At 37.0% G+C, this 21,921-nt stretch overlaps 1 protein-coding gene across 3 annotated transcripts in view; it reads right to left on the reverse strand.

Moving 5' to 3' along the window:
• Positions 1–21,921, reverse strand: part of RNLS (renalase, FAD-dependent amine oxidase) — a 219,044-nt gene that overhangs the window by 10,289 nt on the left and 186,834 nt on the right. For 2 of the 3 annotated variants that reach the window (XM_014547495.1, XM_005875938.2), the window contains one exon: positions 12,854–13,029. In XM_014547495.1, the coding sequence (XP_014402981.1) occupies positions 12,854–13,029 (176 nt within the window). Of the gene's footprint in view, positions 1–10,180; positions 10,262–12,853; positions 13,030–21,921 lie in introns of those variants that run through there. The other variant, XM_014547494.1, reaches the window with a different exon arrangement.

Raw genomic sequence — 21,921 nt, forward strand, 5'->3', positions numbered from 1 at the left:
CAGCCCTGCTCTGAGCCCGACCAGGGGCTGCACCTAGGGATTGGGCCTGCCCTCTGCCACCCGGGAGCAGGCCTAAGCCAGCAGGGCGTTATCTCCCAAGGGGTCCCAGACTGGGAGAGGGCACAGGCCGGGCTGAGGGACCCTCCCTTCCCCCTGAGTGCACAAATTTTTGTGCACCGGGCCTCTAGTATATATATATATTTATATATCAGGGGTTCTCAAACTACGGCCCGCAGGCTACATGCAAATACAAATATTGTATTTGTTCCCGTTTTGTTTTTTTACTTCAAAATAAGATATGTGCAGTGTGCATAGGAATTTGTTCATAGTTTTTTTTAAACTATAATCTGGCCCTCCAATGATCTGAGGGACAGTGAACTGGCCCCCTGTTTAAAAAGTTTGAGGACCCCTGATATATATATACACACACACATATACATGGTATGGAGCTGAATCATCCATTTCCTCACTGCCTCTATTCTGCTGCCAGTGTAAACCTGAAACCATGCCATGGAACATAAACAGCAGAAATTGAATATTTGGTTAACTTATTAGGAAAAGTGATAATAAGAATTATTTATTAACCATACATTGCTTATTATGAAGATAAGTGATATTCAAAGCTTGGATAATAATGATAAATTGGGGGTATTGATTTTTTCCATTTAATCTATTTTAGGTATATTTCCTTAAAAATATTGTACATCTTTTGGCCACTGGTATTTGAGACTCTCAGTCCTATATTATGTTATAGTACTTAATATTCATAAAAAGCTTTCTCAACACATGGGTGTTTTCCTGCAGAGATGGTACATTTTTAATTGGTTCCTATGTGTTATGTTCATCATCTCATCTTGCCTCTGTTCTACTCATCTCTCCAGTGTTCAATTATATTTAATGGTGATTTCATAAACTCATTTCTTTGTTGTGCGTTAGGGAAAGGTTTGCTTATATTGTGGGTTCCTGGCTACAGAGAGAGCTCTGTCTCTGATACTATGAAGAGCTGCTATAAAATTACTATTGGTTGGAATATCCGAGGTGTGAAGAAAGTGATGTGGTTTGGTCAATTCTCAGTGGAGCTTTTCACTTTATTGGTGTTTGTCTATTCTATTTGAATAAACCATTGGGTAGATGCAGGCTGAATGTGCCACAAATCATTTATATGATCCATGTAGCAGCTTTAGTGGGCTTGAACTGCAAAACACATACTTTGCTGAAATTGTATATTCAGTTGCTGAAGTCTATATTGAATCCGTTTAGATCTAGTCTATCTTTTAAACATTGGAGCAGTCTATTTGATGAGGATTTGTTCAGGACAAGCACACAATAAAGAAAGAGATACTGTTTCCTCTAGTGCTGTTGCAGTAATAATGGACAAAACAATAGTTGTATTACATTTCCCTGTAGGGTTTTTAATTTAATAGAAAATAGCTCAGTCCTTCAGCAAGTTTTAGTATACTCACTCATTAGCCCCTCAAATATCTGTTGTGTTCCCAGTAGTTGCCGAGCACTGTGTAAGGTGCGACCAGTCCCCAGCCACAAGGTGATTTAACAGACTGAAATCCTTTTGTTTCCATCTAAATGTAAGTGTTGCGTAACAGTCTCTCAAAGAACCCAACTGTTTGGGATCCTAAGATGCAGAGGGCAAAATATGCTTTTGATTGTGAGTCTAGAAATAATCCCGAATTCATCTTTCCTACTCAACTGAGCCTAACACGCCTTTCCCCATTTAATAGCTGCTTAATTTCCCACTAATTCTACCTTTCTTCATCCCTTCTCCCATTCCCTTTCTCTTCTTGATGACCCAGAAGCATGGTCATTATTTCTTTCTGGTTCTCATTCACATTGAACGAACCTAACAGCTTTTTCTTTGGGATGTGCAATTATTGCAGAAAGATTGCAACCATTTTGATCTTCAGTTTTAGAAACAACCTTCCTTCTACTTTTAATACTAGGAAATAAAAGGGTCAATGCATGTGCGCCTCAGAGAGACAATAATGGAGGATACAAAACAAGTGGTTTTAAGTCAGCTTAACTGAGGAGTAATTTATAATACAGTAAAATTCACCCTATGTGTACTGTTCCACAAGTTTTGCCAAAGTACACAGTTGTGTTAACTACCACTATAAGCAACATAGAGAACATTTCCATCAACACCCCTGCCCTTCCCGTAAATTCCCCTTGCCTCTTTGTAATTAATTCTCTTCTCCCAATCACAACTCCTGGCAACCACGGATCAGTTTTCTGTCCCTATTCCAGAAAGCCATATAAATAGAATAATACAATACGTCGTCTTTGAGTCTGGCTTCTTTCACTTAGATAATGCTTCTGAGATTCACTCCTGCTATTACTAGTTCGTTTCATTTTATCACTGAGTAGTTTTCATTTATGGATGTACAATAGTCTGTTCATTTACCAGGGAATGAATATTCAGGATATTTCCAGTTTGGGGCAATTGTTAATAAAGCTGCTGTGAACATTTGCAAATAGAACTTTATGTGGATATAGGTCTTTATTTCTCTTGGGTAAATACCTCAGAGGAGGGTGGCTGGGTCATATGGTAAGTGTATATTTAATTTTTTAATAAACTACAAAACTCTTTCCCCAAGGGGCTCTGCCATGTGACAATTTCAGTGACGTGTGACAATTTCAGTTGCTATACATCCTCACCGGTATTTGGTATATTTAGAGTCTTTAATTTGAGCTATTCCAGTAGGTATGTTGTCGTATCTCATTGTAGTTTTAATTTACAATTTCCTAAAATCCAAGGATGGTCAACATTTTTTACAGCCATCCACATCTTTTCTTTATTTTGTGTTAAAATACACATAACATCAAACTTTCCATTACTAATAGCCACTGGCAAGACTTATCTGCTTTCTGTCTCCATAAATTTGCCTATTCTGGATATTTCATGTAAATGGAATCACTCAAGAAACCAGCCTTTGTGTCTGGTTTCTTTCACTTAGCATAATGTTTTCAAGGTTCATCCATGTCATAGCATATATCAGTACTTCACTGCTTTTGTTGTTGTTGTTCTTCAAATGTTTAATATGTGCATTTCTATATAATTTCCTATGGGTCTTGTTATTAGACATATGTTGAACACACTTCCATATAATGATTGATTCTTAAAAACTGAGGTTAATTCCTTTCTTTTTAAGGATGAATAATATTCCATTTCATGGATATACCACATTTTATTTATCCCTTCATCAGGTGATGGACAAATAGTTTTTTTCTGCCTTTGGCTATTGTGAATAGTGCTGCTATAAATATTTGTGTACACATTTTTTGGTTGAACACATGTTTTCAATGCTTTTGGGTATATATCTAGGAGTGGAATAGCTTGGTAATGTTGTAATTCTGTAACTTATTGAGAAACTGTCAAACTGTTTACTACAGCGTCTGAATCATTTTATATTTCCAACAAGGTACAAGTATTCCAATTTCTTCGCATCCTCAACTGCACTTGTTCTATTTAAACTACTGTTTATTTTAGTGATAGCCATCCTAGTGGGTGTGAAATGATATCTCATTGTGGTTTTAATTTGAAATTTCCTAATGCTTAATGACATAGGACATCTTTTTGTGTGCTTGTTGACCATTTGCACCTCTTCTTTGGAGAAATGTCTATTCAAGTCCTTTGCCCATTTAAAAAATGTTAAATATGCTGTACACCTGCAACCAATATAAAATAATATTGAAAGTAAAATGTAATTGAAAAATAAAAATGAAAATAAAAATATAAAGTACTCTTTCAAATATTTTGCCCATTTTTAATGATTGGGCCATTTTTTTCTTACTACTGATTTGTGAGAGTTCTTTATATATTCTTGATACCAGTCTTTTATCAGATATATATTTTTGCAAACATTTTTTCTAAGTCTGTGGCTTGTCTTTTCATTTGCTGAACAATGTCTTTCCAAAACATTGTTTTTAATTTTAATCAAGCCCAATTGATCAATTATTTTATGGCCTGTGTTTTTTTGTGTCCTATGTAAGAAATGTTTGCCAAACCCACGAGCACAACGAGTTTCTCCTATGTTTTCATCTGGAGGATTTATAGTTTAAGGTTTTCCATTTAGGCCTATGATCCATGTTTAGTTAATTTTTGTATATTGTGTGCAACATGGGCTTTTGAATCTCAAGTGACACGTTCCAATTTCTATTTTGTCCCTACTAGCTGCATAATGTTAAGCAGAACATTCAACATGAACCCCAGTTTCCTCACTTAAAGCAAAGATAGCAATATTTACCTCCTAACATGTCAGAATTGTTGTGAGGATCAAATGAAAAAAAGCATAAAAGTGTTTTCTAAACTCAAAGTATACATGTTAACTATTATCATTTATAACTGACAGCAGCAAAAGTGATAGTATGAGAATGTGTCATACTTGGGAGAAAGCCAGAACTCAAACAATTACCAGCAGTAGAGTGAGGTGTTTAAAAGCACTAGATTTAAATAGACCTGTGCTTGAATTCCAGTTTTGCTACTTCCTGGTGGGAGAACCTCACACAAGCTACTGAGCTCTCTAATTCTCAACTTTCTCACCCATGCAATGGGGAAGGAGTATAAACTCCATTGCGTGGTTGGAGAATGAAGGGAATTACCTACAAAGCTCAGTGAGCTACAGAGTAGGGGATTAATAAATGGCATTTTTAAGAGAGAGATGTGTGTGTGTATGTGTGTGTGTGTGTGTGTGTATAGATAGATATGGACACACTCTAATAAAATGATGATGTAGACTGTCATGGTTTATAGAAGTGCTATAACAGATAATGGCAAAGACCAAGGTGAAGAGAAAGAATGTACCTTGAATTCTTCTGCTTCTGGGAAAATACATGTGTTGGTGGAACATCATTCCAACATCATTACCTTTGCCTCTCTGACTTCTTGTAGAATTTAGCTCAAGGGACATCTTCTTTTAGAAAGCTATTTATAACCACCTCCTCTGAAATCTGCTCTTTGTTCACATGGTATGTCATGCATACCTTTCTTATCACAAACTACACCATAACTTGATTATCTGTTTAGTGGTTGGCCTTGCTGATTAGATGGAAAACTCCTTGAAGGAAGAAACTGTCTCTGAGTCTTTAGAATCCAGTATAATGTCTGGCACATAGTAGGACCTTAATACATGGGTGTTACATGAAATGATGAATATATATTATTACTTTCTAATGTGGGTATAGATGGCTTTTGTCAACTAAACTTTTTCCATTTGCTAGGTTTATGTCATAACACTGATCTCTACTCTAAGTAGACCAAGTAAACTTAACTTTTATGTAATAGTGATAGAAAAGAGCCTATTTCTCTTATGGTGTCCATGCCCATAGAATAGCATCCATCACCCAGTTTTAAGTAGTAATATTGGGTGCAGGTGACTATATGTAACATTTGTTCAGGAAAGGCAACACAGACTCCTTTTTAAAGTTTTCTATAAAGTAGTGCTGTTCACAGTAATTAGTTCTTCTGAATAAGTGTGATGCTGACTACATGGCAGAGTAAGTCCCACGAGTACTTGAGTAAAATAATCTAATTAAACATATATGTGTTAAAACATTTAATACCTCCCATAATATGGGATTTTGTGAAAAGGGAAATATCTCCCCATAAAACCTCAATGAAACTATGATTGTACATCCTTAATTCAATGATCAGCATTTCTCAGCTGATGATCTCATACATATGTAGCTACCTCATAATAAGCTGAAGTAACTAGTTAATTATGTGCTAGTGACAAAGAGGCGGGAGATTACTCAATGGTTTGCGTAGGACTGACACCTGTTAGAGTTCCTGCTGTTGATGGATTGGGTCATACCATGGTCCACTGATCCCAAAAGGCCTGTTTGGCTCTTCCTAATTTATTGCAAACTTATAGCACATAGGCAAGACTGCTCATGGCCATAATCTCATGCCAGGAAATGTTGACTCATGGCATAAATGTGCTAAATTTGCCAAACACTGGAAAATGTGCAAGTTAGTTTAGGAATGAATGTCAAGAAGCTGAAAAATCTATAAGCTTCAAAAATACTCAAGTGAGAAGAGTTGCTTGTGTCCACAGGGATCCACCATTCTTATCTCACTTTGTTCTTATATTACTCAACAGTCCCTGTGGTATGAGTAAGTGTCATAGCTTCTGGCATTGAATCAGTCTTCTGAAACATCCCTTTCCAGAACTATCTGCAAATGTAAAACAGAGAGAAGAGAAGAGAAGAGCGAGAAACTAAAAAGAGAAGGGTATGAAAAAAGAAAAAAAAATGGGGCAGTATGAGGGCATGAAGAGAGTTAATCAATGAAAGAGAGCAAGGGACATAGAGCTAAGCTCCTGACTAAGAAAGGGCCATGGAAGCACCTTCACCTGCCACCTTTCCTCCTCATCCTCTTGTTCCCACTACTTAGTGACACTTACTGAAAACTCGCTTTGTTCTAGTGTCTGTAAAAAATGTTTTCTTCCGTGTTCTCTTATTCATTTGAACCACTAACCCTCCAGGTAGGTTCAGTTGTTACCATTTATAGCTTAGGCCCCTGAGGCTTAGAGCTGCCATCTAGCTTGCTCAAAGGCATATGGAGAGACAAGGTTTGAACCAAAGTCTGTCTAACTCCAAAGTCCAAGATCATAATCATAGCACATTATTAAAAATCCAGGAATTATAAACACAAATGTGGGAGAAAAGTCATAGGACTAGTGGCAGAATGACCAAAAAAAGCATGATTTTATTGCAGAAACACACTACTAAACAACATAACAAATGTACTTAAACTCATAAACACATTGATTATTTTCTTTCAAATACTTATCCTAGAAGACCATATATTGAAATCCATAACGATGCACTGGCCAATGTCTCTTAGGGGTACCAGCTTTGAACTGCTTTTAGATTCAGCCTACGAGTCACATTAAAACAGAGTAACAGAAACAGCTGTATTTCTTTAGTTGTATCTATAAAAGCATTTTTTAAAAATTGTCAAAGTTGACCATCCATTTTATTAAAAAGGTTTAAGTCCAAATGACTTTGATGCCGGAAGCCGGTCCATCCTTGCTGCTTGACAGTCGCTGCAGGAAAGAAACATCTGCACAGCATATGTTTCAAGGGACCTGGCATATATAGCATATTGTTCTTAATATGTTTGCTCTCCTTAAGCGCCATGTGTTTTAACCAAGGTCACCTCTCCGAGAAAGGTTGTTTCCCCAGGTAGGGATTTTTCCCTGAGGTTAGGGAGGGGATACAACCCCTTAATTAAGTGCCAGGCGGGTAGTTAAGCTACATAATCTTTACTCCCTGGAATGGAGATAAGAAACGCCCTAACCTTTGTAATAGAAATTGACAGGATTAAAATCGGCTGGTATAAATATAGATGTAACAAGACAATAAACATCAGATCCTGATCAGTTCCTAACCAGAACTCCGACCAGAACTTTGGCTGGAGATCCTGGCTAGAGGTCCTGACTAGGCTGCTGATCAACTGAAGGCTGTCTCCGTGTCATTCCTTCTTCGCCGACTCCGTCCACACCTTTGGGGACCCCTGGACCTGCTGGGGTTGGACCCCAACACTTTGATTGGTTCAGATTGCAACCATCCAGTCCAAATGATAATATGACAAAGAATGCATGTCAGGCTCTGAAAGAGAAGCCCCATCTTTTTGAAATAAGGGTGCAGCTTTATCAAGGTGACTGACTACTTTGACAGGGACAATCCTTTAGTTTATAATTAGGGTATATTCCTATAATCAGTCACTGCTTTCTAGTTCTTACCTATCTACAAAAAGAAAATTAGGAAGATACAGCAGAAGGTGAATAAGAAAGAAAATATGAAATTATTAATCACCACCTGACCTTCCAGTGCTGAAATTAGACATAATTACCCACCAGAAATTAATCTCATAAGGGAATAATGTAAGTATATGGGTGTCTTAGGCTTTTCTCTGTATATTTCCTTCTTCCCTACCACACACAAATCTCTAAGGAAAATTCTGGGTGCATATTTCTTCCTTTCTCTTTTATTCTTCCTAATTCCTGGGTAGTTCTATGCCAACTGAGGTATTCAGGTGAGGAAGATCTGAGGAAGTAAAAAAGGGAATTTGCTTTGAAAAAGGCAAATTTTTACTTGTCTAAGGAGGAAATAAAAAGGATAGAGTCAAAAGTGGAGCATGTGAATGGGAGGCTGAAGAGAGAAAAGACAGAAAAAGAGATGAGCCACATGGCTGATTGTCAGAGTAAACTGTGTGGGGAATTAAATCATATGGGTGCAAATAAATTTGAGGGAGCTTCCAGAGGGGGATATACAGTGAATGAGAACAGAGACTTAACACTTACTCCTGAGGATGAAATATTTCTAATGTTCTTTAAAGTTCTATAAAACATACTAGTAGAAATTTGAATTACTTTACATTCCTTTTGTTTGGTGAATTGTGTTTCTTTGCAACCCAAGACGGACATAATAAGCCCTTGATTTATTGAGGTGATAGTAATAAGACTTTCACAGCAGGTGTCATTGATGCTGTGTTTATGGGAGGACTTTAGGTTGCTTATAACGCCTCATAATTATATGTAATGTTGTGTTTATATGTACTTGCATATTTTGAAATAATGACAATTTTCATGTTTATAGGTTTTATCAGATTCATAAAGAGTTCATGATTCTTCTTCTTAAAAAAAATATGAAAAGACTACCATTGGGGAGAAAGTACAGGCTCAGGGCAAAAGACCAAATGAGGAAATGTAACTATAGAAGATAACTGAGTTCTAATTCTATCAGAAAAGCTTAATATGCTAGTCCAAATCTATTTAGTTGGCCAAAGTTACCAATATATTCATTTGCTACCTCCCTCTCCTCTTTCTTATCTCCCTAAATTCCGCTCCTGTTCTCCTTAGTGTTTTTTTAAACCTTTGTTTATTAGTTTCTCCTAAGCATATAGTTACCTCAGAATTTCCTTTTTAAAAAATATGTTTTTATTGATTTCAGAGAGGAAGGGAGAGGGATAGAGAAATAGAAATACTAATGAGAGAGAATCGTCGATTGGCTGCCTCCTGCATGCCCCCTACTGGGGGGAGGGGATGGAGCCCACAACCTGGGCATGTGCCCTTGGCCGGAATCGAACCTGGGACCCTTCAGTCCACAGGCTGACACTCTATCCACTGAGCAAAACCAGCTAGGGCTCTCCTTATTATTTAAAAATACATTTGGTAATAACAAAAAAATAATCCATTTGTGTGCACATAAAGTGAAGAAAATGGCCACTGATGGGGAAAATTAAAATTTCAAGCAAATCAGACATATCTTATAGTTTGAGAGAGCATCATGATAGAACCTGAAACAGAGGAGAGCACAGCAAGTAGTAGTGGTGAGAATATTAAGATTATCAAACTGATGACATGTCCCCATCAAGGTACATGGAAAGGCGTCTTCAGTTATTACTCTTCCGCTGAAAGAATGAATATAGCATACTAGTTACAGAAACCCTAATTCAATGTTTCACAGCCCAGGTATCGAGCTATATTAACTGGATAAACATTTAAATTATGGAGGGCAAATAGCTGTAAAAGGGAGGAACCGAGAACCACGGAAGATCTGCCATCGCTTTGCTAAGTTTGTTTGCACCACCTACGCAAGTGTTTTATTCAAACCCCAAATGGGAGGCACAGAGCAGCTCCCAAGTCTTTCCAACACGCCTTCTTTCCTCATCTGCCTTTTTCCTCCTTGATGAGCAGCACCCACAAGAATGCACCGTTATCTTACTCAAGACAAAAACATTTCATTTAGTGTTTTAGGAGAGGCCTTCAGCAACCCTCTAGGGTTCTATGAGCAGAGTACTAGCCATGTCTCAGGCATTCATTACATGCTTATTTAATAAATGAGTAAAGAATAAAAATCTTTCACCTTCCTGCTGCCAATGTGGTGTGTGATTTTAGAGGCAACCCTGGGAGAACAACATGGGAAAACAAGAAATTGCCTCCCCTGCCCCACACAACACTCCCTTGTCTTTTTCAGACAGCACTCACTTACTTTGAGTGCCTTGAGCCTTAAAGGACTGATGCTCTTCTCATAAAGGGTAATGGGGAAAGTAGCCTAGATTATCCAGGTGAGCCCAATGTGGGAAAGTAGCCTCGATTATCCAGGTGAGCCCAATGTAATCACAAGGGTCCTTAAAGAATGTGTGAGGCAGAAGAACAGGTCAGAGTGAAAAGGACTTTACCCACTTTGCTGGCTCTGAAGATGGCGGAAGGGGCCTCCAGCCAAGGAGTGTGGGCAGCTGCTAGAAAATGTAAGAGGCAAGAACATGGATTCTCTCCTAGAAGCTGCACCAGAAGAAGCACAGCCCTGCCAACACCTTGATTTTAGTGAGACCCACCTTGAACTTCTGAACTCCAGAACTGTAAGATAATACATTTATGTTGTTTTAAGCTATGGAATTTGTGGTGATAGGAAATGGGGTCTGTGAAGAGGAAACACAGAGTCAGAGAAAAAAAGTGAAGGACTCGAGAGACAAATGGATGGGTGGGTTTTGTCATTACTAGCCAATGGGCCTACGGGAATTTTGTTCGTCCTCCAAGGCTTTGTTTTTCTCAGTGGTGTAGTGGTTAAAACTAGCAACCTCTTGGGCTACTTTGATATTCTAAGTGAGAACACATCTTAGAATTGCCCAGCTCCAGGTCTGCCACACTGTGGGTGCTCATCACTGCAACCTCCCTTTCTCTTCTTCTCCCAACCAACCCAGCAGAGTAGGGATCACACAAAAAAAGAGAAAACAAAAATGAATGTAGGTAAAAAGTTAAGTCTGAGGGGTGTAGAAACGAGGGGTATACCACCACTGCTTGAAGTATGGGACAGTAGTTCTGTGCTCTGTCTAGGATTTCATAAAATGAGGGTTTAAAAGTCAGAGAGAGAGAGAGAGAGAGAAGAAAAGAAGGGGAAGAGTGTGAAAAATAGGGGAAGATTTGGGTAGAGCAGGAGAGGGGGTGGAGAAAAAAGAGGGAACACAGGCTGGAAAAAATATGGGTGGAATTTCCCCTACAAGGGGACGGTACCATTAATTAGAAATAGGAAAAAGGTCAAAATCAGTTGTTTGTTCCTCTCTCTTTTTTTGTGTGTCTTTATTTCTACACCATCCTTCCCTTCAGCTTAAGCACTATATTAGACCATATCCATACACAAACATTGATGAATTATCAAAGGTAGATCATGTGTTCTGGATGGCAAGGGAGGAGGGGTGCACACATTTATGTCACAGTTCAAAGGCTAAGATGGACCTTTTAAAAGCATTGAAGAAATGTTCTCTTGGAAGTAATAATTGAAAACTAACTAGTTAAATGCTATTACGTCTCGGAACCTGTCATTTCTTTTTCTAAGATGATGTAGAGATTCTATCTATCTATCTATCTAGCTAGCTAGCTAGCTAGCTAGCTAGCTATCACCTATCTAGCTATCATCTCACAATGCAGGTAAGATCTCTGCTATCAATGACAATGCTATGTTCTGTAGAATGCTGCTCAAGGTACTAGGGAAGTATATGAATGGTGGAAAATGCAAACTTCTAAGGTTGAATGACAACTTATTCCCTTTCAGGCTTTGCAGCAATGTAGATTTAATGACTACAGAGCCGTAAATGTACTGGAATAATTTCAAGAGAGAACATCCAAATTGTAATAAAAAGCATTTCTAGGGTTTGGATGTACTTCGTGTTCAAAAAAATTTTTTATTACGTTTTGTGATATTGCACAACTTTGAATAGGCCATTTTGTGGTAAGGTCCAATCTATTTCTACAACATTTTAAATTTTAAGAAATGAGTAGACTTTAACCCATATTTTTGGCTTATTAATAAATTATTTAAAGGAAGTCACAGGAAGAAACTCATAAACCATTGTTTCTTTAAAGGATGTTTATAAATTGCAAAGTGACTTGCTGTGTACTATATCTAGCTGTGTATTAGGTTCCCTGTATAATTTAACTCGAGAATGTGGGTAAACACATATTCCTGTAGCAATTTTAGGAAGTCATTTACAATCTCCCCTTTCCTTTCATTTTGGGAAACCCTTTAACATATACAAAATCTGCTGCGATATCTCACAACACCACTCTTTCTGAAGGCTTACAGCTGAGATGACCAACAGTGCTGATAAATCAGTTCATCCATGGGCTCAGAAATCTTAGAAAAAAAAAATAGACAACTCACTGTGTCTTTCCCCTTCCTGCCCTTTGCTCCACTGTCCCTAAATAACTTCGCAACAGAGTTTACAGATCAAAAGGCTTTTTCTAGGAATACTCACAAACTTCTACTGAAATATGCAGCAACTTTCAGAAAAGTCAACATTTACTTAGTGTTACAGAGCTTTAAGTTTGAACTAGTCCTGAGATCAGCAGGTTTATCTAACCCTGAAAACCAGCCTAACTGGCTGATCTATGCAGGCATTCATCTTTCTCCCGCAAAGAGCTCTGCTGGCAGCAGTCAAAACCAAAGTGGGAACTTAATAAAAATGAAAACTGTGGTAGCAAAATACACTTAATGAGGTTAATTTGACGTATTGCAAAAATTTGGGAGGTTACAGTGGTTTCTATATAACCACAGTACTGATTTAGAAAAACCCCAGGGAAACAGCTGCATTTGGATATGTAACTTGCCTTGCTTGCATAGGAAAGCCAAGCTTTTCAGGGTATATGTCTGGAGATGCTAAAATTTGCACATTAGATTGGGGAAAATTGTATGCATTTCTTATTGAGAAATAACAGGATCATAAAACCTGTAGACGTTTATGCTTACACATTAGGCAAAAGGATCAGAAAAAGCCAAGTCAGTTCTGCTGAGCTGTTAAGAAAATTGTACTCATACTACTGGGTTCCGTGATTACCTGTGAATGTCTCCATTTCTGGCATTTGGTAGCAACTGGCTGAGGCAAACCTGGCAAAATGTTTTCCAGCTGCTGGAAGATTAACTCTTGCACCTCCTCGATGCCGTGTTCCAAGTGTGTAACTCCAAAGGGGACAGTGGTCTGAATCACAAGGGAAGGCCCGATTTCTGATGACACTAGTGTAAGAGGAACATAAAGGTACATCTTAGGGTGGGTAACATGGAAGAGTCTCTCAGCCTTTCAATCTCTCAGATTTAAGAATTGATCACAATAATCAGACAATAAATGGAGGGGCAACACATTCTACTCTTTAGAGCATAAAACTAGGCTCTTTCTGAAATCCAAAATCAATTTTCTCTGAAGAAAAGAAAAAATTCATGATGTACTTTAGAAAATACATTTTAGGTCTTGCTAAAGAATGGGAAGGAAGGGCACCTAATATATACTTCTCTGGGTATAATTAAAATGATTGGTATGTTCATCTTTTCTCATCCACTAAATTATAAACTCTTTGGTGCAGGCACCATTTCTTATCTATGTTCTCCTTAAATTCTAAGAACAAAGTAGATGTTCAAAAAATACTTATTCGTTTTTTGATAAATGGATTTCAAAGTGTTTTGTTGACATTATTAAATGCTAGAGGAAAATATCGTTACCACTTTAAAAAAAAAATCAGGCTTTTCTCTAAAAACAGACTTGACCTTATAATATTCTCCTTTATCTTTTAAGTAGCATTAAAAACAAAAGTCTGCCTCATTTATAACATGGAGCTACTTTCCACTTCTGTTTGCCATTGCATTTTTTTTTCTATATTTCACAATTACAAATAATGAGTGTCTGCTTCGTATCTTTCTCTCTTTAGTAGAATATAGGAAAATCAAATAAAGTTCGAAGTTGAAAGCAAAGTGACCGAGGCATTTAGAAAATACAGACTTGGAAGGAATGTTAGCAAGAGTCTGCCTGCTATTTTTATTTGTTTAAATCAAGCCCAGGAGAAGTTGATGGGAAACAATAATAGATCTGAAATGCATGAAATGATAATGTGTAGTTGGTGCTCCCCCCTGCTGAGAGAAGAGAATATTAAAGCTTTTAAGGTAATGACAGGAGTTGTCAAGCCTGATTCTGAAAATTCTTTAGTTTAGGATTGTTAAGACAATGATCTATGTAAGGTAGGTTTCTACAATTTTAAACAGAAAGAAAGTTGAGCAACGTAAGTCACTTATTGTTATGTGCCCACTTAACCTCTTTACACTTTAGGGTTTTGTATTGTTTTATATAAAATCAGAATGTTAGGTGTATGGTGTGGATTAAATATATAAGGCATGTGATGTGCTCAGCACCTTCTGGCACAGAGTAGGTGCTTCATAAATGTAAGCTATGGGAATAGAAACAATGAATCAGATACACACAAGGGGAAAGGTCCCATGGTGTTGCCCAAGTGATAGGTGTCGAGTTATTTTTTTGTGAGAGTACGTCATTTTTCCATTGCTCTCTGCTCGGGGAATCCTGGATTATCAATTTTACCCCAAAAGAGGGAAGAGCATCCCAAAATGCTGTAAGCATTTTAAAATAAAGTGAGTGCCTGCAAACATTTTTACATGTCTGGAGAAGATTGGGCTTCAGAATGTGGGCAGTGAGTGCAAAGGTGAGGGGATTGTCCACTGTTTCCCTCACAGTAGCTGGGCCGACTTGAAAAGGAAATTAAGGGAGCATCTCCTTGAATGGTCAGGGTTTAACCTATCAGCGTAGGCTGTACAGGTACCACACAGAGGGAAGGACCAAGGAGTGCAATGTCTCACATTCTTTCACCCAATCCCACTACAGTGGAACCTATTGCATATTGCCACAGGGAGGTCTTTGTTATCAGTGATAAATTCAGGGAGGCCTATTCACAGCAAGGGAGTGTCAATGCCACCACTCTTCCACCAGGTACCACATCTTCCCAGAGACAGTGAAAGCTATTGGGTCAGCATTCTGCAGCAGGAGAGTTGGGGTTCTGAGGTGACTTTCTATGGCAGGTTTCAGAGGAAAATGAATGCTTGCTGCGTGCTGAAAATCAAGAGGTTACACTCACCCAGCCATTTGTTCTAGGGGGAGCTGGTAAAATTTCGAAGGGGATGATGGTGCATTGTTGCAAGGGTTCTCTCATTTAAATTAGCCTTGCACTCCAAGGAGAGCAATAAAAAAGGAGATTTAAGACCCCAAATGAAACAGTCCTTGCATAGCAATGAGAGAACAACCTGGCTCCTTGTTTTTAGTGGAATCAGACACAGGTTTTTGAGAACTGAGATTAAAATTTGAAGAGCCACAATCTAAAACAGTACGTTTTAAGGGAAACCTCCTCTCCCCTGCCCTCCCCCCCCCCCCCTCAAATTAAAGGGTATTTTTAGAAGCAAATGTTTAAAAATATAAACACCCAACCAGAGTTTAAATATGACCAAGGTTTGCAAATAGAGCATTATAAAAAGCCACAAATATGTTAATAGGATTCAGAGCGCAAATTCAGTATAATCATTACTCCTTGGTTACTGAGAAGGTAATGATGTTATCTTTTTCTTTTCTTTATTCAGTTTAACAAGCATTGCGCTTTGCTTTTGGCATTTTAAATGTAAAGTTCATAGTAAGTTGACAACTATTTCCGTATGTTGGGAGATCAATGGCTTTAGTCAGTAGAATTTTGGACCCTTGCATTCTTAATAGCTCCGTGGTCTTAGACAATTTAATCTCTCAGACTTTGCTTTCTTCCATGAATTAAAAGGGAGTATTACAACTTACCTTATAAGGCTGTTGTGAGGATTAAATGGGTTAGGACACATAAAAGCCTTTCTTCAAATATAAAGTGCTACATAAACGTGAGACATTTGTAGATAATAGTCTTTTATATATATCTATGCTGTGGTTAGAGCAGTTTTAGAAAGGGATAACAGAGTTGATTCCTCTCAAAGTATTAAGATTGATTATTCTATCAACAAGCCAGGAACAGTGGCAAACTATTCCTGGGGTGTTGGCACAGAAGGTTTTTTTTTTTACTTGTGGTAAAATATACATAACATGAAATATGTCATTTTAACCTATTTTAAGTTTACAGTTCTCTGGCATTAAGTACATTCACATTGTTTTGCAACCATCACCACCATCCATATCCGGAACTTTATCTTCCCAAACTGATACTCTTTACCCATTAAACACTAGCCCCTCACGCTCCCCTTCACCCAGCCTTGGTCCACCACCATTCTATTTCTGTCTCTATGAATTTGACTATACTAGATCCCTCATATAAGTGGAATCGTACAATATTTGTCCTTTTGTGACTGGCTTATTTCACTTAACATGATATCTTCAAGGTTCATCCATTTTGTAGCATGTGCCAATTTCCTTTCTTTTTAAGACTGCTTGATATTCCATTGTATGTATACGCCACATCTTGTTTATGCATTCATCCATAGAAGTAACTTCTGATGCTTTGACCTTTTGGCTATTCTGAATAATGCTACTATGAACACGGATGCACAAATATCTGAGTCCCTGCTTTCACTTCTCTTAGGTATATACCCAGAAGAGAGATTGCTGAGTCATATGGTCACTCTATGCTGCCCTTCCGAGTCTCAGCTTTCTCTTGCTTCTTTGGCTCAGTCTCTATTTGATTTGATAATTAAAGTTGCTTAGTTAAAGATGAATATTATCATGTTGGGTTAAAAAAATAATATCTAACTCTATGTTTACAATAAAATACATTTTTAAAACAAATCCTAACTCAATTATGTGAAGTCAGAGAATGTGATTTGAATGCTACTTTAAGATTTGTTAACTGGCTTTATACATAGTCAGTTTTCAAAAGTATTATATGTGTGCTTGAATATAATTTTTTAGATGTTGAATTAACATTTTAAGTTCATTGAATCTTATTAATTGTGTGGTTGTAAATCAACTAAAGTCTTATGGTTTTTGTGTGTGCTTGATTACTAAAAATTTTTGCTTTATATTGAAACTATATTACTAGTTTCCTGCTATTTCCTGACACCTTTTAACAATATGTTATGAATATCTTTCATTTAGAAATGCCTTTAACCTTAAAGTTTATTTTTTGCTTTCTATTTGTTCCACTTTTTCAAAATTTCTTTGCTTCTCTGTAAAATTTTGCCTTCTTTTTGATTAAATGACTTTTACTCCTTATTTCTTCCCCTTTATTAGTTTGGAAGTTATAGAGTTTATTTCTATGTTTAGGGATTACCCATAGACTTAATTATCCATATTAAAGTAAAAAATTACTATCTTTATCCTTCTGCATAACGTAAGAACTTAAAATATTTTAACTCTGATTTTATATGCTTTTGTTGTTCAGGATTTACTTTTTTAGTTTTGTTTTAATACAGTCAGTATTTGTTTATATTTATCCACAGCTTCCTGTGTGGATTTCACATCTTCTCTCCAGGGGCATTTTCCTTTTCCCAAAGTATCTTCTTTTGAAGTTCTTTAATGAGGTTCTGTTGAAGGTCAACTCTCTCAGTTTTTGTTTTTCTAAAAATACCTTTATTTAATCCTTATTTGTGAAAGACAGTATCCTTGGTATATAATAATAGATTGAAAATATTTTCTCTCAGCACTTTAAAGAACTTATTCCAATGTAGGTTAGCTTTTAGTGATGCTGTTAAGAAGTCAACTCTTAATTTGATTGCAGGTCCTTGGCAGGTAACTTTTCTTTTATATCTGGATATTTCCCTTGTTTTCTCTTTGCCTTTGGTGTTCTGCTATTTTACTTTGATATCTTGAGGCTTGAGTTTCTTTTTGTTTACCTTCTTTGACTTCATTGGGTGTTCTGAATCTGAAGACACTTTTTTGTCATTAATTTTGGAAATTGTTCAGTCATTAATTCTTCCCATTCTCTCTATTCTGTCTTCAGGGAGCTCTGATTAGATAAATGACAGACATTCTCATGCTATCATCTTATATCTTGATCTCCTTTTAATATTTTCCGTTTCTGTCTCTCTATGCTAGATTCTATGTAATTTCTTCTGATTTGTCTTTCAGTTCAACACTCTCCCTACATCCATGTAAGTATTCTGATGTTTAATTTGTCCTTTAAATTTCAAATTTAAATTATTTTATTCTTCACTTATAAAAGTTCTACTTTTCAAATATGCATGATTAATTTTGATAGTTTCTTTATCTCTAATCACATGGTTAGTATTCTTTTATTTCTTTAAACATCGTCAGTATGTCATATTGTGTATTTGGTTGTTCCAAAATCTTTATGAGTGTGATTCTGCTTTCTGTTGTTTGGGTGGCTATTGCTCATGATGGTGTACTGCCTTTTGTGTGTTTTGTGATTTTTCCCCCCCTATTTTGAGCCCATGTTCCTATTGTGAGCCTAAAGTTCCTAGGAACTTTATAGAGAAATACTTTGAGGCCTAAGTTTAAAGAGTGTTCCTTTGGAGATTTACTTTCCTGACTGCCAGATGCCTTGGGGCAACACTGCCCATGACTACTTTAACTAGGTTTATAGAATATACTGGCAGAATAAATTCTGGCACCAAGTCTGCCTGAGGGCGAATATGTGGTTTGGCATCTCAGGGGAGACATTTATTTCTTTTTTGTTTTTTCCACTCCAAAGACAGGCAAGCATGCCCATTTTCTTCCACTGATAGGATGTATCACATACAGAACCATAAAAGTGTACACGTCCGTGCTAGTAAACTTTCAAATTTGAAAGAAACGGAGTGATTTTTCTTGGAAAAGAAAGTTATCAAAAGAAATGCAACATAAAAGACATCAGTCTTAACCAAAATACATAAATGAAATAGAAAAAAAGAGTCTTCAGGATGTGGTTGCTTCAGTTATGATTTATTTAAAATTGTCAAGCAAATATGTTGATTGTAGATACACATCACATTTACCCATATCAACACACCAAACTACAGATAATTCTTCTCTTAAATAGTAGGCACATTTTTTCATGTTAACATGTATAATTAAGAAACATATAATCATCTCAATATGTATTTAAAAGGCATCTATTAGCATTTTAATATAAATCATTGGGAATAAAGATACAATATGAAAAAAAGTGACCTCTAAGTGAGATAATCTTTAAACTGATGATTTATATCATACTTTATAATTAAATAATATAGATTTTCACAGTAAAATCAATATAAACCAAGGATGCTTTGTAATATCAATGCTCTGGTCAGTGCATTAAGATAAAACATATAAATAAAGTTTATAATTACTAGGAAGAAGGGAGATCATATGATCGAAAACAATAGTGAACCAAAATAGAATCCATCAAATTAGTTTAATTTTTATATTAAATTAATTTTCCTATATACCAGCAATAACTGTGAGAAAAGAATCGTAATTCTACAAAAAAGTTTTTGGAATTAGAATAAATGATTCTAAAGAAAAAAATAAGGCAATGAGAATATTTAAAGTTTTTGAAAAGTCACTGAGGCAAGACTTGCTTTGTCATGTATGTAAATGCATTATTAAAACAGCCTGGTATTGGTTGACAAGCATAGTCAATGAATCAGAATAGATACTTCTGGGGAAAAAAAAATCCTAAAGTATATTGTTTTAGGAAAACAAATTTAAGGCGATGAAGGAAGATCCAATGTTTTATATTGTCCTAGAAAATTGGATATATAGAAAAATTTAACTTAGACTATTCCCTTCCCTCTTCTGACCAGATTTGTCACCATTTCTGATTTCTTCTGTAACCATATGAGAAGTGTACATTCTTAGGTCACACAAACTCAAACTCACTGGGACTGCCTTTTCAGATGTAAATACTACAGAGATCTTTTCCACCTGATAAAGTTCATTTTTGGCAGTATCTACAAGGGTCATCAAGTTGGTCAGAAGTTGGGTCTTTCAAAAGACAGAAGTCTAAGGCCAGCTCTAGGTTTCATCCCCGACAAGGAAGTAGAGGACTAAAGAAAACCGAGAGGCTAACACTATAGCTGCAGGGCAAGAGCATCAAGGAATGGGTGAAAATACTTCTTTAATTACTGATTCATTCAAATGAGCACACGGGTATGTAGTGTAGTGCTTGATACCTTAAGAAACTCCATTGAGATGTACATTTTAATCGGGGGGCGGGGCGGGCGGGGTTGACACATAGGCAAAACCATTAGAGAACCATTATCTGCTAAATGGCCCTGCACTGACAGTGTGTGCAAATGAATTTTAGCAAGCAAATTCATGTGAAGAGAGGAACTGGACAGGACTTGAGAGCCACAGTTTGGGGGTGGTAATGGTCAGCTCTCCTTTTTTGCCTTCTCCCTGGCAGTAGAAATTAGTCGTAAGTTTCCCTTTCCCGCTCCATGTGGAACTGGCTCAACTATCCTTGCCCTCTAGCCATGAAAGCTCTTATTACAATTTAGCTCTTTCATATGGCTCCAGGGCCCACCAGCAAATGCAACTGAGAGTAAGCCAATCACATCAGTTTCTCCAACAACAAAAAATTTAACTCAGCCTCCAAGAGAGAATAGGAGGTGAAAGGGATAGGAGGGTGGGGAGGGGAAAAGGAGACTGAGATGGAAGGATATCTGCTTCTGATATCTCTCCCCTTCCTCCTCTCCTTAGCAGCGCCAACCCAAACAAGCATGCAGCACTCTGCCATTTGGCATTCCACGTCGTTGGCAGTGTGTCTGCTGTGCTGTATGTCTGCTGCTGGCCCGGAATCAGGAACGAGGCCTCACTGTTCAGAGGGACCACCTATGGGTTTTATTTGCTTTTTAATAATCTCAGACCTATTTCTTATGTATAGGTTACAGAGGTCAAAATTCATCTACAAGAGCCCTACTCATGTCACAGGCAACTTCATTACTTCCAACCTTATCTTCAGTGGTGACTTTTGTAATAAGTGTTTATACTCATTCAACACAATTTTATGGTTTTAACTGAAGAGTAAGGTTCTGGAAGTGTAAACTTTTGAAATGACAGGATGGGCCAGGCACAGAAAAAAAATGATTTTACTCATAGTTTTCCCCTTTGCTTATTTCATTTTTCTCCTATCGTCTCTGAGGAGAAATAGTTGCTTTATTTTCTTCCTATTATTTCCCTGGAGGTAGGGGACTGTATTAATTGATAATAGCAACTGCTTTAATTAGCCAATGAAAATCACTGAAGAGGTCTGAATGAACAGTCTCTTTGGGGAGACACAGATAACAGTAACGAGGGAACTGACAGGAGAAAATAATTGGCCTAAAAAAGATCCAGAAAGAAAAACTAATGGAGAAATTGTATTCTTGTCAGCAACTGATACCAAAATTCCCTGACAAGCCCCTGCTTTCCTTTTTAAAGGTAAAATATCTGTTAAAAAGGGGGAAATGATAGGGCTATAAGGGTACTCTTTTTAAAAGACAGAAAATATAATTCAAGTCTAAAAGTGTTTTGTTCTCTTCCTGTTGAAGGTAGTTCCTAACTCTTCCTAGGAAAACTATGATATACCATCTAAGATTGATAGAAAAATCGGCAGTGCTATTTTTCCCTTTCAAAAACAAGATATATGCTTGGAGGTGAAAGAGGGTGTAGGGGGGATAAACACTGACGAAAAAAACCCACAAGATAAAGAAAAAACCTAGTTTGCCTTGAAAAAGAAAAGAAGCAAGATCTGCTTTATTTAGAATGAATGAATCAGATCCCTTTCTCCATCCTGATTGCACCGCCAGTTTTGAGGGGACATCGGTTGAGCTGTGGATGTCGAGTTAGAAGTTCTGTCTCCCCCCTCCCTGGCTGTATAACTTTAGTCATATTTCTGTGATTCCTGGGTCAGTGTTGCTCACAGGATGACCCATGCCGTATTAATCATTATTTGACAAAACAAACAATGAAATTCTTTGGGACAAATATATTTTTGAAATGTTTGTTTTAAACAAAATTGTATAGGATTTCTCAGAGTCCCCAGTATGATTATATGCAGACAGTGTGATTCTTTAAAGGAAAGATGGTATAGAATTAGTTTTGGTATTTTAAAACTACTTTTATTTAATTTACAAAATTATTTTTTAAAAAGGTTACTCCAACACTGTGAAAGGGTATAAAGTGAAAAATAAATAAAAGTATTG

This window comes from Myotis brandtii, unplaced genomic scaffold (genome assembly GCF_000412655.1).
Source record: "Myotis brandtii unplaced genomic scaffold, ASM41265v1 scaffold475, whole genome shotgun sequence".
Classification (NCBI taxonomy): domain Eukaryota; kingdom Metazoa; phylum Chordata; class Mammalia; order Chiroptera; family Vespertilionidae; genus Myotis; species Myotis brandtii.